At 41.1% G+C, this 19,162-nt stretch overlaps 1 protein-coding gene across 5 annotated transcripts; it reads left to right on the forward strand.

The window, feature by feature from the left end:
- The first annotated feature begins 2,067 nt into the window (after positions 1–2,067).
- LOC135874260 (myosin regulatory light chain 2, smooth muscle minor isoform) lies at positions 2,068–12,693 on the forward strand. 5 transcript variants are annotated; one of them, XM_065399046.1, is made up of 6 exons: positions 2,068–2,285; positions 2,930–3,119; positions 4,473–4,710; positions 9,828–10,026; positions 10,272–10,433; positions 12,177–12,693. In XM_065399046.1, the coding sequence occupies exons 4-6, from the start codon at positions 9,843–9,845 to the stop codon at positions 12,347–12,349; spliced, it is 519 nt and encodes a 172-aa protein (XP_065255118.1). In that variant the 5' UTR covers positions 2,068–2,285; positions 2,930–3,119; positions 4,473–4,710; positions 9,828–9,842; the 3' UTR covers positions 12,350–12,693. The 5 variants fall into 5 exon arrangements, with proteins under 5 accessions (XP_065255118.1, XP_065255119.1, XP_065255117.1 ...); XM_065399045.1 differs by lacking the exon at positions 4,473–4,710 and having other exon boundaries at positions 2,069–2,285; XM_065399047.1 differs by lacking the exons at positions 2,930–3,119; positions 4,473–4,710.
- Positions 12,694–19,162: the final 6,469 nt, after the last annotated feature.

Below are 19,162 nucleotides of genomic sequence, written 5' to 3' on the forward strand. Positions count from 1 at the left end.
AATTCGACCTAAACTCGTAGTGTGGACCAGGCCTTAGTCTAGAACAGGGGTCGGCAACCTTTCAGAAGTGATGTACCAAGTCTTCATTTATTCACTCTAATTTAAGGTTTTGTGTGTCAGTAATACATTTTAACATTTTTAGAAGGTCTCTTTCTATAAGTCTATAATATATAACTAAACTATTGTTGTATGTAAAGTAAATAAGGTTTTTAAAATGTTTAAGAAGCTTCATTTAAAATTAAATTAAAATGCAGAGCCCCCCGGACCGGTGGCCAGGACCCGGGCAGTGCGAGTGCCACTGAAAATCAGCCCATGTGCCGCCTTTGGCACACGTGCCATAGGTTGCCTACCCCTGGTCTAGAATAAGTGGCTTTTTCTGGTTTATCTTAACTTGTTTTCAAAGACACCTAACCTAAATCAGTAAAAGGCACTCATATCAGAATAACATGCCCACACAGCTACACTGGCATAACTATTGGTTTAAATTCACACTTTACTGTCTGTATACTCCTATAACTTCCCATGTAGACAAGCCCTTTACTGCGTGAATGAACAATGCCTAATCCAATGGGGCCCCAAACTGGACTGGCGCATCCAGGCATTACTGTAATGTAAGTAATCAGAAATGAAAAATTTCAACTTGGTGAAATGGTTTTCACTCTATGGATTGACAATCACTATTGATTAGTTTGAGTGATCAGGCAAGTCATGTGGTGTTGGGTCTGCTCCACGCACTTCTGGCGTGAATACTTTGTGCATGAAAATGTTAAATTCCATGGACACACACTTTGAAATTAATTTCCTACCAGCGTATATGCCGTTAAGAATGCCTTGGTGACACATTCGCAGAAAGAACCCCAGAATAAGGGGGAGAAGCAGCGTGAGTGAAACAAATTAATGAAACTATGAGCGAGGCTCCAAGAAAATACTGAGCTGTGCATGACAGTTGTGTCCCTCAGCCAGTTACCAACAGCAGATGGGGATCGGTGCAGTTTGGGGGTCTCAGGCAGCTGGGATCCTGGGACACTCTGCAGTTGGGTGACAGCTAAGGGAGTCCCTGGCACCTGGGATCCTGGGACACTCTGTGGTTGGGTGACAGGTATGTGGGGGAGGGATTCCATGGTAGCTGGAATCCTGGGACACTCTGTGGTTGGGTGACAGGTGTGTGGGGGGGTTCCATGGTAGCTGGAATCCTGGGACACTCTGTGGTTGGGTGACAGGTGTGTGTGGGGGTTCCATGGTAGCTGGGATTCTGGGACACTGTGGTTGGGTGACAGGTGTGTGTGGGGGTTCCATGGTAGCTGGAATCCTGGGACACTCTGTGGTTGGGTGACAGGTGTGTGTGGGGGTTCCATGGTAGCTGGGATTCTGGGACACTGTGGTTGGGTGACAGGTGTGTGTGTGGGGGGTTCCATGGTAGCTGGGATTCTGGGACACTCTGTGGTTGGGTGACAGGTGTGTGTGGGGGTTCCATGGTAGCTGGGATTCTGGGACACTGTGGCTGGGTGACAGGTGGGGGGGGGAGGTTCCATGGTAGCTGGGATTCTGGGACACTCTGTGGTTGGTGACAGTTGGGGGAGTGGTCCCTGGCAGCTAGGATCCGGGGACACTGCGGTTCGGTGCCAGTTGCGACTCGGGCCCCTTAGAAATGGGAGTTGGGGGATTCGAGCATTGCGTGGCCATGAGAATTGCGCGAGGAGCCCGCAAGAGGAGCCGCCTCCCTGGTGGGCCGCATATTGCGCAAGCGCCCCGGACTGTTGCTTGTTTCCCTAGCCGGCGGGGCGGGTCTATGCCGCGGCCTGGGAGCCCTCAGCTCCTCCCTCCAGCTCGGGGTGCGGACACTTCCGCCTCACCCGGGACTCGTACGAAGCCTGTGTCGTAACAGCGACAAACAGGAAACGCCCTGCGATTCCCTTACAAGGGCATCAGCATCTCCCTCTCCCCTGTCCCGCCCCGCACGGTGGAATGCAGTGAGCGCATGGGACTGCACCATCACATCACCGGGGGGTGCCGTCCGAACCAACTCTCTCGGGCGGGGGGTCGTGAGCAGTAGGCTCACTGCGGAGCAATCGCACTCTCCTCCCTGGTATATGCGCTGCGGCGGCGCCCTGGGCCTGACTGACGCGTTCTCCCCGCCGATGGTGTAGTCCGGGTCCCGTCCCCCCCCCCGCTGGCAGGGCGGTGGTTCGGTCTGGATCGCGCTCTCCGGAAGTGTCGAGGCAGCTGGAGCAGCCGCTGCTTTCTGCCTGTCCCGTTCGGACCCGAGTCTCTGCTTCAGCCGTCAGGTGAGGCCGCGTCTCGCGGGCCGGAGGGCTGGGTTCGGGGTCTCCTGGGGTCTAAGTGCTCGCGCTGGGCGGGAGGCCGGCCCGTGTCCGGCTGCTTCTGTGGGCACTGGCCGGTAGCGGGCTGTTAGCGAGGAGCAGGGCTGGGTCCCGCTGCCCCGGGGGGGGGGGGGGGGCAGAGTTGCTGCCCCTAGGCGGGGTGGGGCTGATGGGTGAGTCGCCGCCGGGCTCATCGGCCCCTCTTGGGTGGGGAGGCGGCTGCCGGGGCTGCCCCGCCCGGTGGGCGTGGATGGAAAGGGCCGCCCCGCTGACGGGCCGGTGCGGGCTGTCTCAGGCGGTTCTGAGGCTGGGGCCGGTTTCCCTAGAGCCTTTACAGCTGCACCTTGCGCTGGGATTGCGCCTGGGGGCTCTCGGCGCGGCTCAGGGTCGCGGCCTTTGGCCGAGGTGGCCGGTGCGCTGGGAGGAAGCAGAACCCCGGTAGGTTCCGTAGCTCTAAGGAGTCTGGCGAGAAGCGGGTCCGAGCTGGGCAGTGCCTGGGGAAAGGGACTGGCAGGAAACGGCTGCAGGGAGCCATCCCCGGCTGGTGTAATGCTGAACTCTCCAATCTGTGTTTGGTGGCTGAGAAATTATAAACTTGTGCTCCGCAGCTTCTGCAAACAGGATAGATTTTACCCTGTCCCTGGTATCACGTGACCCCGGCTACCTTTGGACTTCTCAGTATAAGAAACTTACATAGTTTGGAAACGCACGAAATAGTTCGGGTGGAAAGAGGTGCAGACACCTAAACCTTACTACATAAGCTGCCTTAATACATCAACCTTGCAAAACTTGCTTGGGGTGAGTCGTCTTTTTTTTTTTTTTTTTTCAACAGTTTAATAAAGTGCAGTTATCATGGCACTCAGTGAGTAGACTTTGTGCCTGGATGATGATTCTCCTATGATATTGCAAGGCTGAAATACTGTGTTTTTCATAAATGGAAAATGTATAAAGATAGCCAGAGTAGTTGACAAAATAGCTAATGGTGAAAATGAGGGATGTGTGCTCAGATTAAGAGCACATACATTAATTTATTATTCTGTAGGTCATATTTTAGCAATGCATCCTTGATCGTGATTCATGTTAAAGAAAAGCTCCAGTATAATGATATAATTGTGACTTCCATTTTCTAGCATGTGAACAGCCACATTGTCAAACAATCAGAAGAGCTAAATAAGTTTAGAAGAGGTGTGATGTTATGTTTCTGAATAGTTAACACACGAAGTGTCCAGGTATTACCTTGAGCTAAGGCACTTATGTGGCCCCCAACACTGTATTGTCTCTGTGCTTCACAATCTTTAGTGTATTTATCCTCACAACACTGCTGTGAGGCAGTAAGTTACTGTTATCTATTTACTGTTACCATCCAAACCGGGCACTGAGTCACAGAGAGGCTAAATCACTTGCTCTGATCACTTGCTTCTGCTCTAAAATATTTTAACTGGTTTCTTAATTTTTAGACCAATATATGCTCAGATAATCAATCTGTAACCCTCTATGTTGACCTAGGAAATAGAGTCAGATCCTGTTCCCATTGACTCCACATTTTTAATGAGCCATTCTTAAACATACTGGAGGCTGTACAAAATAAATAAAATGTGACAAACATCCTCTTTAAATTTTTTAAATAAAATAAACTGAGATCAATGTGATCTCATTTTACTCTTACTTGCCCACATGAGTAAGAGTTCAGCGAACAACAGGGCTGTTTTGGAAGTTGATCACTGAGAAAGTAATAGAAGAGGATAATATCTTAATTTAGTAGTGTTCCCAAATACTAGGGTGATGAGCATATTAAAATATAGCATTCAGTCCTGGACCTTCATGTGGAGACTGCTATCCATGTTTCCAGTTATGATTGGTGAGTTTCCTTGTGATGGGAATGCATATCACCAGAATGTTTTTCAGCCCATGTCATGTGTTGTCAGATAGCTAACAGAAAGCAGTAACTTTTGGCCACTACCTAATCATTGGTTACTCCTTGATTCATACCAGTACTATAGAAATGAAAAGCTTATTACCAATCTCCTAAACTATCTAATCACTAGGTTTTACCTTTCCCCCCCCCCCCTCAGATGTGGAGGAGTAAGAAGCTTTACTGTCCTCCTCTAATTATTTATATTCTAGTAGTTGAAAGCCTATGTTGTTTCACAGGTCTGGCAGCTGGGCCAAGTAAATCCCATCTGTGTAGTCTTCCTCATACAACTAATTAAGTTGTTGCATGCAAATTAGCTGCAAAGTAATGGTGGTGATTGGCTGAGTTACCTCTGATATCACAATCTGGAGTGACGGACACCTGCCCTACTGCAGCTGTACTCCACACAGTCAAAATGGCAGAGAACTTGAAAATTGGATGGTAACAGACCATGAATCCCAGTGATGATTGAACCTGGTGAGCTCTCAACCATGCTTGTAGCTGTTTCCATCCCTTCACACTGACTCAGGAGACATTGTAGACTTCAGAGTGACATACGGACAGACAAGTGATAACCCTGGAATATCACTATATAGATGGTACCCATTTCTATAGCTTATTTTTGTATCTTTCAAGTAATAGTACTAACCACATAGTATGGTTAAATGATCACCATAGTTTTAGTACAATGGCTGCACTTGCTATCTTTTAGATTTATCTGCACCAGCTTTCAGAATTTTTTGCAAAAGTCTGCCTAAATAAATGTCATCTTGTGTGAAGGCCAACAAACTCTCAAAGAAATGATTACCACAGGTACTACTAAAAAGTTCCTGAATGGTTCCCAAAATAAACAAGGTCTAGACCATTCAGAGCTTCATGTTTAGGAACAAAGACAAAATCCAGTTTAGTTTTATGCCAATACTGAATTTATTTTTGCACTGACATATGTTCCTTCACTTTGGAAATAGTAAAATCAAAACCAGGATATAGTTATGAATCTAAGGAGGGTGGCTTTTGTAAGATCCGATGAAAATATTGGTTTGTGAGATCTTCAGGGCTGGGACAGTCGTCTTGTTCTATTTCTATAGTTCCCAGCACAATGGGGCTCGGGCCTTTAGGAGCTACTGCAATACAGAAATTAATTAATGATATTGTACACCAACTGGAATTCTTTTGATACTCTTAAAGCATCATTTCTTGGTCACAGCTCTTGTATAAAATCTCACTCCAAGTAATAAAATCTTTTGGGACTCCTCTGTTTTAAACAATAGATAATCACAAATGACCAGTCTGGGAATTTAGTAGATCAGCATTTAGGTTGGTATTTACAATCTACCACCGATCAAGAATATTAGGTGGAAATTATTCTTGCCCTACAATAACATTGCATACCTCTTCATGACAAGTGAGGGCTTGAGAGGCAGTGGACAAAGTAAGTGTACATTAGAGCAAGAGTATCAACAGTTGCCTTCAACAATCAGTTTAGAAACTTACCTAGGTGAAAAATTTACTAAATGTTTCTAATCTATGTTCTGCCAGAGATTCCTTCGTTGTATTTTGTTCTGTTCAGCGTCAGATATTCCAACTTGTCTGTAGAAGCCCTCCCTCATTTTCAGCCTAAACTTAACCTATTTTAGTTACTCCTAAGTGTACTTCCCTCTATTAAACTAATCTGAAGACCTGACCCCATTGAAGTCAGTGGGTGTCTTCCCATTGAGTTCAGTGGGATTGGGATTTCACCCATCCTGTGTTCTCTCTTTGCTGACACTGAGCCACTCTGAAACCTGAGCTATACTTGTCTAACACTTCAGAGACTCATCATAAATTAATCCCTCTAGCCTCCTAAAACATTTTTGTTACTTTTCTCTGAATATCCTCCAATGTGTTGATATCTTTCTAGTAAAGCGGTGCCTAGAACTGAACACTATATTCTAGACATGGCTACACCAGGATTGTATAGATGGGCTATTAGCTTGTGAAACGTAATGTTTCTCTCGATGCAGTCCAAAATTGCTCCTGCCTTTTTAATGCCATATGTCAGAGGTGCTCAAACTGTGGTCTGTGAGCTCCATTCAGGTGGTCTGCGGATAGTTCCCTGTAAGGTGCGCACCTGGGCGGCTGCACACAAGAGAATGAAGGGCCACCCACCTAATTAGCAGAGCCACACTTGCGTGGCTCCACTAGTTAGGTGCCTGGACCCTGGGGAAGATGCACGTAAGCTGAGGTGGTGGCCTTGGGGAGAATAGGGGTTGGAGAGAGGGGGCAGTGGGCTGAGAAGAGGGGTTGGGGGGGAATTTGGGATGTGCAGGGCTGTGGCGGACAGAGAAAGAGGTGACTTTCCCCAGCTCCAGGGCTATGGCTGCTGAGGAGAGACCCCCCCCTCCTTCCCAGCCCCAGCTCGGAGGCTGCTGCAGCACGGGAGAAAGGGGACATCCATCACATTAGAAAGGTGATACTGATATTAAAATATGAATTGTGTGCTTTTATTAGAACAAAAAATTGTTTTTTATATAGCATTTTTATCCAAAGCACTTTTCAGTAGTTAGCTAACAGTATAAACAATATTTAGAAAGATCTTTAAGTGGTCTGCCAAGACACTCAGCAATTTTCAAGTGGTCTGCGGGGGGAAAAAAAGTTTTGAGAACCACTGCCATATGTGACTGCAAATTCATGTTGAATGCACTGTCCACCATCACTTCTAAATCTCCCATAGCAAATTTCCTGGTTCCTCACGCTCACTGAATCTGCTCCTCTCCCTCTACCCCTTAAGATATAGAAGATTGCGAAGTAAAATTTTTCCAAATTGAACTGTATTTGTGGGTGGTTGTTTTTTTTGTTTTTGTTTTTGTTTTTTTCCTCCATGGATTTACCTCTAATCTCTGCAGTAGTCTGTTTTTTCTACATGCACAAAATAATAGAATTGTAGAAGAGAGATTGGCAAGGAGTCACTTCTTCTGTATGTTTGATTTGCATGGCCCTTTTCCTTTCAGTATAGTCTCAATTATCAGAGCACATTGAAAAACTTCAGATAATTAAGGGGATTGTCATTCTAGCCAGTTTTGAGGGCATAACCCTGTTCTGAGTAGCAGTGAATCTGAGTAGAGGTTCAGATTATAAGGATGAGTAGTTATTGGCTTGCTACCTGAAGTGTGTCCAATTTAAAATGTTTGTCTTTCTCTTGTCTCAAAAGCAGATTGTTAGCTTATTAGCGTAATGGTTTATGGTGAGCTGTGTTACTTCAGAAATAAAATGGATTTCCTGACATTAAATCTGAAATTTTGTTTTCATTGTACTCTGAACACTTGTTTTAGGGAGATTGTTTTGTGAAAGTGTAATGAAGAGCGTTGCTGGGTGACTTGCAGTTGAGCTTTGTTGGTTATTTTTAGTTCAGGGCATAGCAGTTTGTTTTTCATATGTCAGAAGAATGTCGTATATGGAACGTAAGTTTTAAAAGTGGAGAATTAATCAGTGGATAAAATCAGTAATGCTATTTGTAGATATACTGGGAAGACTATAACCTATGCAGTGGCCTCTCTTTACCATCTGGAGGCTTGGTAAAGCACTCACTCGCTCTCTTGGATATAAAGCAAGGTAAAATACTTCTTACTTGACAAAGAGTTGTGATCTTTTAGCTTTAACTTGGTTGTTAATTACGTACTTTAATTCTGATTGCTTGCCGATGGCAGTTACTTAGCTGTATTTAGTTAACTTCAGTTCACTTTTAAAATGAACTAAAATTGTACCCTTCCTTTAATTGCCTTTTATTTTATTTTGGATAGACTGACTTCTCCAAGGTCACTTTACAAGCGATCTATTTAAGGAGTCATTGAGAGACTATTTTCTGTGACTCATTGATTAGCTCTTTTCAGAGGTGCAATTAACTTTTAGAAGTAGCTTGTTTTAAAAATCAACATTTGATAATATTGTAAATTAGCCAAACCGGGATGTTGCAAGTAAACATAGGCTGGTGGTAATGGCTACTTGGAACTTAGTTGCAGGTTTTTAGGCTGAAGCTCATAATCAAGGAGCAAAGAAATTTATGGCATATAACAAAATCCAGTCTGGGCATGATGCAGAATTCTGTGGCACACTAAGTTAGCACCTTGTAGTTCACTTTTAAGCTAGCTTCAGTTTTTGTGAGAGATAAAATTATTAAATCCAAATCTGGGTTGATATGGACAGTAATATAGGTTAATGGGACACTGTCAGCTTGAAATTATTTTTTTTAAATGAGCTGAGTTAAAAATAGTTTTAGGGTACATCTACTCAAGAGTAGAGCTGCCAGTTTTTGTGGCTTTACAATCATTTTGTTAGTAGCCAAAACGTTTCTCTACCCTATCGCTGTGTGAAGGATGAAACTAACTACATCGGGGCAAATAGGGAAATCGCTAGCACTCTGTATAGTCAATCTGATGCCCAAAGTAAATAATTTGGAAAAGGGTTGTTACTCTGTTTTATAATAGAGTTAGGTGTTATAACTAAGTGTAATTCTTTTTAATTTGACAAATGTTTCTTTAAATATTTAATCTTCTCTGCCAACAATTCTTATATTTTAACTAAACAGTAAGGCCCTGATTCTTCAGACAGAGCTGCATGGGCAGGCCTGAAATCAACAGGATATACCCTATGGGCACAAAGGTCCATCCATGCAGATCCAGTTGTAGAACTGAGGCCTTAGTATTTAAATTTCAAGCTAGTGGATCAGTTCCAGTGTTATCGTTAAACTGGCTTAAAAGGTAAATATTTAAATAATCACAACTGAATGGATACCATAAACTTGAAAGCTTCACTTCTGTCTGAATTATTTTACTTACTAAGTGTTAGTTTACTTGCACATTTGAAAATACTTTGTGTAGTCAATTTCACTGTTCCCCCAATTTTATCAGTTTCCCATTTCACACTTGCAATATTGTTGACTTCCTTTATAATTTAAAAAAAAAAAGTGTATTGTAAAACCACATAGACTTGTGTAGTACATGAAACTACCTTACTTCATTAAAGGGACACAATCTGGTGCATATTGAAAAGCTATTTCATAGTTTAGAATGCACCTATTGATATGCTATATTAGTTCAGGCTTCTTGGTTACCTAACAAAACTGCAGTACATAGTTGGTTTTGTAACTAAACCCTGACTCTCTCCCTCCACTCAACATACACCAGACCCTCTGCCTAATGATGCTGAAAGGACTTTAACACACACCACTGTCCTAGGATGCTGTGTTTTTGTTCTCAACCGCCTAAACCAAACAAAAACCCCTCAAGGCTTGAATAATATGCTGACGTACAGGGACATGGGTATTGGGGGCTTCTTTTCAAGGACCAGCTTGATGCAGTCTGCTGTCAGCCCAGGAGGGTTTTCCTCTGAACCCCAAAGGGCCAGTACACATCATCGCAGTTAAGCTTCTAATAAAAGAAAATATAATAAAAGGTGGATGGTAAATTTGTGGATCTATGTACCTTTGCACATTATTCAGAATTCAAACTTTTTTTTCCCAAGGAACTGTGATGTAGTTTTATACACAACTCTAATTCTTAAACATCTGTTGTTTAAATTTAATTTCCTACACTTTAGTCACTGTTTTTCTCCCCTAGAATCCAACAGCCATCATGTCTAGCAAAAGGGCAAAGACAAAGACCACTAAGAAGCGCCCTCAGCGCGCAACCTCCAATGTGTTTGCAATGTTCGATCAGTCACAGATTCAAGAATTCAAAGAGGCCTTCAACATGATTGATCAGAATAGAGATGGCTTCATTGACAAAGAAGACCTGCATGATATGCTCGCTTCCCTTGGTAATGTTTATTTCTCCAGCTGTCTATTTATCTGATACTTGTGGCCCCCATCATTCTATTAACTGAGCATTATAAAATGGCTGTGTGCTTGTTGCAATCATCACAATAGCATAGCTGTTAACTTTTTATACATTTTTGAGCTGCTTTATGAAAGGTGGTAGTCTGTTTAAAATTGACAAATATAATTGGGTGGATGAATAAACACATTATAATGACTATCGAAAATATGAATACTTTAATTGTAGGAAAGAATCCAACTGATGAATACCTAGATGCTATGATGAATGAAGCTCCAGGCCCCATAAACTTCACTATGTTCCTTACAATGTTTGGAGAAAAACTAAATGGCACAGATCCAGAAGATGTAATCAGAAATGCTTTTGCTTGCTTTGACGAAGAAGCAACAGGTAAGTAGGTGAAATATCGATGCTGGGTTATCTGCTTTTGAATCTTCATTAAAAGGATTTCTTTTATTCAACTATGACTGTAAATATATAATTTAAGTAGATCATTTGAGGTTATTATGTGCTTCTAAAAACTTGTCTACATGGTGCCTTAGTGCATGTCTTCAGGGATGTAAATCCCAATGCACATCCCTTTGTTGTGCATTAACTGTCTCATGTGAACTCTGCTGGTGTGCAGTAAAGCTCCATTTGTGCACATTTAATGTAGTACTGCCGGACTACATTGACGTGCACTAGGGAACTTTTAGTGTACATCAGCAGATCCATATGAGCCAGTTTGTGCATCAGTGCATTGTGCACTCTAGAATTTACACCCTTGCTGGTGTAGACAAGCTGTGAATATACCTAGTATACAGTTTACTGATAATCATTACTTATTTTTTTTATTTTGCAAACTTAAAAAACATTGAATGTAATTTTATCATCTCTGCATCAGAAATGGTGAAATATTGGGCTTAAAGACTGTTAAACCTATACAGTTGCTTAAAATCCATCTATCGGAACCCAAAATATTGAAAGAGCCATTTAAAAACAAATATGTGTTGATTGGGAGCTGTCTTAAATTTCCTATAATTTTAAAAGCTTAGAACAGTAGTTTTTAATTGGTTAATGGAATACCAGTTGCCCACAAAAGACTTGCTGGTGGTCTATAGAGTTGACTTCCAACACTTGCTGGCACCCATTTCCTCCTGTTAAACTGTATTTAAAAGAAAACTAAAATGTATAAAATATCTAATTTTTTTTATGTAAGAGAAAGTTGCCATAGCAATGTTTGATCACCAATAGGAGTGGGAGAGATGGCTCACATATATGTTATGGGAGGCTGCCCAAACACAAGCTCTATGATGCTGTATTCCATGCTATGTCAGTTTGGGAACCTCTGGCTTAGAATTTGGCATTAAATTGATACTAACATACAAATATATCTGAAATATTCAGATTTCTTCACATTGTTGGCCTTGACATTTAAATTAGGCTAGATTTTCAGCTCCCATTCAATATGAGCTGGATTGTATGCTCAGCAGTTTTAAGTAGAAAATGTTTAAGACAAGTGAATACAAACTTCCATGTAGAAATGTTTTTTCTTAAGACTGTCTTAAATCTGTTTGTTTCAACCAAAATATAAACTTGCATCTTTCCAGACTGTTTTGATGCAACTTGAGGTCACTTCTTGCCATTGAAGTTCTGGGAGTATTATGTGTGGAGGAAAAAGCTGAGAGGTTGTCACGCAGAATGTACCAAATCAGGCCATTCATCCAAGTCTTATGGTGGCCATTACCTTAAGTGTCAGAGGGAGTTGGAAGGTGTAGAGGCTGTCATAATCCTCTTATAGCGCTCCAGCTTGACTCTGAAGCATGAGACTTGGATATAATCTTAGCTTGCATAATTAAACACATTATTTTTTGCAATTAAAATAATCCAGCCCTGTTATTAAATGCAGCTACAGTATTTAACTTTGGCCTCCTGCAGTCTTAAATTGACAGCTTTGTGTCTTCCTTCTCCCTGGAGTTAATGCTTAAATGGGCTTGTAAATATTTATTCTCTCTCTTAAGCAATACATGTGTGGTGCTTATTTATATAATGTGATTGCTTAACTCCAAACTAGAAATTCTTTCTATTTGAAGATTGAGTAAGAAAACTCTTTTTTTTGGTTTATCCTGATGCACTGTACACATTATATTCCAGGGTTCATTCAAGAAGATTATCTGAGAGAGCTGCTGACGACAATGGGAGACAGATTTACAGATGAAGAAGTAGATGAGTTGTACAGAGAGGCACCAATTGACAAAAAGGGAAATTTCAATTACATTGAATTCACACGCATCCTTAAACACGGAGCAAAAGACAAGGATGATTGAACAAAATTTCAGACACCTGCAGCTAGCTCTAGTTTTCACTTGCGTTTATTTTTGAGGGTTTTTTTCCTGGTAGAACCTGTTGCATGCATCTAGCTTTTACAGCTTTTGCCTTTCTCAGTATATTTATCTATTCCAGGCCATTCTGGCACATTTGCACCTGTGTAATCAAGCTGGATGTGGGGGATGATATTGTGGTGAAAAGAATCTGGAGACAAAGATCAATGAATTTGAAGGCCCAGGAAAAAAGTCTCAATGTTTCTGGTTTAGCTGGATTTTTACATTTTTTGTAATAAAAATGTCCTTTTGAAATAAAGATTGCTATATAAATAAAATACCTCAAACTGTTTTGTGAAGTGACATTGTCTTGTTACTAAATGTCTTCATTTTTAAAAGCATATGTACCTACTCTTGATATCTGGGTAATACTCAAGATATTACAGTAAGTTTACAGTTTATAAAATGTTTGCATCAAGTACTGTTTCTTTATACTTAAGTGAGGCAGTGATACTCAATTTTATAATATTGTGAAAAGTACTGGTACCTAAATGTTAACACTCACAACTAATGGCTTTAGTCTTTGAAGGGAAGTCTGGCTAGTGTTTAATGTAGGCATAAACAGAATGGGTGGGGAAGACTTTCAGTTGGACAGCAACCAATTCTTTCTTCCCTGAATTGTGCTACTGAGGTAAACAGCTTTCATGATTTTTTTGTGTGTGCATGCTGATTAGCCCTTATTTATTTTCCTTTACTTGAAGAGTGAGAGCATTTGGAAAATTGTAACTTGGAGAACAGGAATACAGAAGATAAAGATAAGCATGATGCTGATGATTCAAGTAGGAGGGGACATGTTTGTATTTCCATTGTGCCTACTTCTGCCTCCCTCCCCCACCACTAACTTGTTCTAGACTGAGGTGTCTACACTACCACTACTGAATGACTGCATTTTAAAAATGATATATTGTTGCTATACAGGCCCCTTGATTTCATGTGCAGCTGCAGCACGATGAGAACTCTTTCTTCAGCTACATATTCTTAAACAATCATGTGCTGATGTTAAGGGTCTTCCTCGTTTGATGAATTTTTCAATTAAGTACATGTTCTAAAAAGTAGGATGCAAATAGTTAATTATCTATTTCATTCCTTGCACGTGCACAGCCCCTCCCCCTTCTTGCAGGTCATCTTTCTTTAGCCATCAGTTGGAATTGATTACAATCTGCTGTCAGTCCCCTACATTGACCTGGTCCCAGAACTGTTTGTAGAACCCCATTGCCCTCCCCTTGTATGAGGGTTAGGGGAGGAGGCGGTTGTCCCCTTGAGGTCACATATTAGGAACCCCAACACCCTTCCTCAGTTGTTGTAGGAGATGTCTTCATTCTCCTAATCCAATTCTGATTTATCTGGGAACCAGACTCCCTATTGAATGATTACATGCAGTGGTCACCTGCCAAGTTGCAATAAAACATTTTTACAACCTAATCTATCTACTGACTCATGGGGCAGCTCAAGGGAAAAAGTCCACCTACCCAGCCCAACCTGGCACAGAGGGAAAAATTCCTTCCCATTCCCCAAAAAGGGACATGCATGATGCTCACAGCAAGGCCCAAAAAATCTGCTTCTACTCTTAATTCCCAGAAGCAAGAAGATTTTTCTTTCCAATGCAGACTAGTGTCTCTTCTCTTTCCCACTCCACTCCTTGTATGCATGGGAGCCAGTATGGCTTCTGCACCTTTCTGCCTACCTCCTCAAGCCTGTGACGGGTGAAATCCTTAAAGCGTCAATAGATTTTCTTTCCACTGCTGGCCCCCTAAGTCTGAGGCAGGGTGGGGCACTTGTGGAGTGTCGAAGTATAGTACTGCCCTCTTACTACTTGTAGGAGCTCTGGACAGAAGTACGTACTTCTTCCACTTCCTCTAAAGCCTTATTCTTGCTAAGGGTTCTTAAGTGGGGAAGGGGGAATGTTTTAAGATGAGTATGGCACTGTGAAATAATGTATGTCCACAGCTGCTGTTTCATATAATGTAGAGATTCCTTTCTCTAATATTGCTGGTGTTTCTAGCATGGTAATTCCTGGAGATGATCTGTTTCTTCTTTGTAAAATATGTAGTTTAAAATAACATTCAGTAGTTTTGCCTCAAATTTTTCTTGGGTGGTCTTTTCCCCCCCTCTATGCTTTAATTAAAACCAGTTATTTCTACATTTCCTAGTGTGTTTTTATCCAAGTTGTAACTGGCAGTTTGCCCGTAGTCATTGCTTTTCTTGATCATTTTGGGTTTGGTTTGGTTTTTCCTACCTACCTGGATAGTCTTTCTTCTTTAACAACAATGTTGCCATTACAGACCACCCAGCCAGCTCTTCCTCCCCAGTAGCTGTTTCCCAAATTGTCACAGCGCTCTTCAGTGTGGTTGCTATGGCACACCCTGCGGGAATATCAGTAAGACCTCAGTAGCAGCACATTTTTGAAAAGCCATTTGCCAAATATGCAATAAATTCTTTCCTACAACACCCTGACAGGGATGTTGCAGTTAGGAAAAGCAATCACTCAGACCTTTAAGAAACAACAGCAGAAAACATTTAAAAATCATTTTGTAACATTAAAACTAAAGAATAAAAAAAAAAACCAACCTTGGCTAGGGCATCATCCTTTCACATTTAAACAACTCTCGGTGTGTAAATAAATTTATAGTGCATATAACATCACAAAATGTAGATTTCATTATGCTTTCTGTTGTTTGTGGATGTGGAGGCTTACCCTAAGTGAGTTGAGATCCAGATCTGTTTTCTTCTACATGACTTTTCTCTGCCACATATAATAATGGGTGTCTTTCTTAACAGTGGGTCTCAAAACTTGTCATATGATGGACCTCCCACCATCCAAATCCCTCACACCTTATGTTTGAATTAATATTAGAAATTAATAATATGGGAGACCACCACATACTAATTTAACCATGAATTCCTTGAAGTCCAAAGGCTAAATAGTATTTTATACAATTAAGCTAAAAATGCTCACAGCATAAAAACAAGCAGTCACTATACCCAATACAGTAACAAAATATTCATAAGCATGTGATTAGTATACTTACAAATTGGACAGACCTAGGGGAAACCATCTCATTTTGGTGTGCTCCAGCATGGGCCAGATACCATCAGCAACATCTACCTCTTGGAGAGGACCCGTCAACTTCCAGCAGAGGAAGAAATTAGAAGGAGATGGTGGGGGTGTATAGGACACACACTACGCAAGCAGCCAACCAACATCACTAGACAGGCATTGCGGTGGAACCCCCAAGGCAAGCGGAAAAGAGGCCGTCCAAGAAACACCTGGCGACGCGACCTTCAGGCTGATAGCATAAAAATGGGCTATACCTGGAACCAGCTAGAGTAAATGGTCCAGGATAAAGGACTCTGGAGATCTGTGGTTGGCGGCCCATACCCCGATTGGGGTGACGGGCGTGAGAGTGAGTGTGCCAGCATGATCAGGTCAAGTCTCTCAAAGAACATTCAGAGCCATGGCTCTATACCCTTGGCTAACTTGCAAGCTTTAGCAGAAACCCAGTCCAAAGCAACTTGTCCTTGTTACTTTCCCTTCTCCAAGGCCTTCCTTTCTTATCTCTTTTCCTTCTTGCTGACCAACAGCTTTTTCATTGCATTTAAGTTCAAGTAAGCTTTACTTTTAAGATAACATGAGTGTGAAAAGGGTGGGAAGATCCATGGTGGCTCCTTTTAAGACAGATTTTTTTTTTCTTATTTAAAACCAGCTGCAGTCACTGCTAGCAGTCAGAGGCCTTTTTAAAATTTTCCTTATCTCATTAATTATTCTTTGAACCAGACATCCTCCTTACTTGCATCCGATGAAGTGGGTATTCACCCATGAAAGCTCATGCTCCAATACATCTGTTAGTCTATAAGGTGCCACAGGACTCTTTGCCTCTAATTCTTTAGTTTTGTATTTATTCTACACCTTAGCTCCTGATATGTTCCATTTGGCAACAAGTAGGTAAGGAGCCTGTGGATTTCTCTCATTCAATCAACCAAGATTTTGAAAACCACTGCCTTAAAATTAATAGCTGTCAAGGTTCTTTATATCAAACTGAAAAGCACATCATCAACTACCACCCAGTATGTTTGCCCACTTCATAAAGAGCACAACTTGTTCTGTAAGTTCTCTTGTGCTGTGATGAATATTCCTGTGATGCCATTCCCTATCATGGGTCTTCTTAATATAAAGGCCTGGTAGCCAATATTCTCATACAACCTGCATTTTGACAAACTGCTGCTCTGAATTTTCTGGAGCCCATTGCAAAACAATGGTTTTGTTGCTTATGCCTTTTATGCCTCCCTTTCTTACAGTGTGCATAAAATTTTGTATGTACAAACTGTAAGCATCTCATCAGGAAGACATTTGTCACTAAGGAGGAACTTCCAAAGATGTTGCTGTACTACTCATGTTGCCCTTCTGAGTTAAAGTTTGCCTGGTACCCATGCTGTAATGAAAGAGACTGACCAACTTGCAAGAGGTCACAATACCATCCCAAGGCAAGGTTATCAATATAGGCAGTAAAGAGACCATATAAGACCGTCAGATGCTTTTGTAACAAGCTAGCCAGGAATGTCTAAACAGCTGAAGTTGGATGCCTGGGGTCATGAGGATGTCATTACTAATCCACTTCCAAAAATAAAAAATAACTTGTTCAGTCACTGAAGCAGAGTCTGAAACACTGACAATTTCGGTTTAGCATTATGTAAGGAGTTAAAAAACTTGGAAGACGTAACACCAGCTTAACCTACTCTGAATTCTTCCATAGTGCTCCTATATAATGGTCTACCTATTCCGCACCAAACTACGTTTCTGGTGAAAGGTTGTTTGGGTCTTTTGCAAGCTGACACACACATTTTATTTAGTAGAGGCTTAAATCAGCACTGACATATTAGTGCTCCATGAAGTCCCATTGAAAAGTGCAATGATTTACTTTATATGACAGATTTACCCTGAGTCTTTACATCTATGAAGGTCAATCTATTCAAAGAGCCAGTGAAGCTTCATGGAAAAATCTGAAAAGCATTCCGTTTAGAGATAATGCTGCTGATAAATATTTCCTGTATTTCTTTCTCCCTGATTATTACTGGGACTATGTGCATGAACAAAAGATCTTTATTCTTAAGGCTACATCTGCTCCTGCTGCTAATTCTGAACTTGAGTTAATAATATATTCATACATATAGTGGTTACAACATTAAAATATTTGACAAACATTAAATCCATCATAATACACTATAACAAGTTACCGATGTCATAGAAGTGATAGCATTATTTTGAGGTAGTTGTGTTTTGTATATACAGTGAAGGAGGAGGAAATCTGTTTTACTGCAGATCTGAGGACTGGTTCTAGGTTGCTTTCAGATGGCTGGGTTCAGCACCATAAATTAAAAGGAGAAAATGTGACTAACAGGCCAGATTCTCAACATGGAAATCAATGGTGCTATTCCTGTTTACACCTGACTCAGTGTGCCGTTTTGGGAGGCTGAAAATGGCCAGCAGCATTCTCTTTTAGTGTTGCCAGAAACCTATGATGAGGTAAATCCAGAGAGGAACACTTAATCAGACACGACACCATTATCCATTTTTAATCTTACAACTTTTGCTTTCTCGAATGGTAAAAATGGAGCAGTTAAGTGGGAAAGAAAGACACATGCACTACGTAAAAATACAAAAGCAAATTAACGGTTATGTAAAGAAACAGCAAGTGTAAGAAACGTCTTCCAGCTTGTGAGCTGATCATTTATGAAGTATATGTTTTGTAATGTCAACACTATATCACCCCACAAGTGGTGTGACGATTTTGAAATGGCCCCACCAACCAACAAATTTTGAACAAAATAGTCTAATCTTTATCCTGAAAATCTAATTGAATACACTACAGTATTTTTTAGTTTTTATTATTTAAACAAAAACGAAAAAAACACCATTTCAGTCCTATTGGCTCCAACCAAATTTTTTTTTCTTACCTATTGTTTGGATATATACTATCAAATATGTATGAACACTTATTCAAGACACAAGGATAGGTCATGATCTGCAAACATTTGTGCATGTGCTTACCTTTTACTTCATAGTAGAAAAGTTAAGCATGTGCATAAGTGTTTGCAGGATTAGGGCCTAAATCTTTTCTTTTAAGCTACACCTGTCCTTATCAATATACACTTGTTTACTTCTATAAGATTATAAGATTTTTAAGACCACGGATTTTATCCATATTTCCCTTTAAATACTGGTATGAAAAAAGTGTAACAGGCAAAAGATTTGATTGCAAAAAACTGAGGCAGAAAAACAATAAATGGAGTCACTGCTCAACTGGCAGTATAATAAATTATACAAAATAGAAACATCAAAGGATAGAAATTATGGGGAAACCAACTTAAAAGTCACATTTCAGTCTGATGCTTTTTAATTTACTATTCCTATACATAACACTGAAGATTAATATAACTGAAAAGCAGTAGAAAAAATAATTAATTGTTCTATATTTTTTCAGTTTTTTTATTTAATGTATTTGACAGTATTTAGAGTCATTTTCATTGTTTTGTTGATGGTCAGTTGCACTTTCCTGTTCCAAGCACTAGCACATTCCTGTCATTCCCATTTGCTGCTCTGGTTGAGCTCATGTTCCCATTTTTCCGCAGGCCTTGCAAGGTGGTGTCTGCTAGCAACACAGTAGGCAGAGCTACTTTGTTTGGGACCAGAATAGTGTCTCTCTTTATCTTTGGACCCAGGGCTGGCCTTACCATGAGGCGAACTGAGGCGGCCACTTCAGG

The sequence above is a fragment of the Emys orbicularis genome, chromosome 2 (genome assembly GCF_028017835.1).
Source record: "Emys orbicularis isolate rEmyOrb1 chromosome 2, rEmyOrb1.hap1, whole genome shotgun sequence".
Taxonomy (NCBI): domain Eukaryota; kingdom Metazoa; phylum Chordata; order Testudines; family Emydidae; genus Emys; species Emys orbicularis.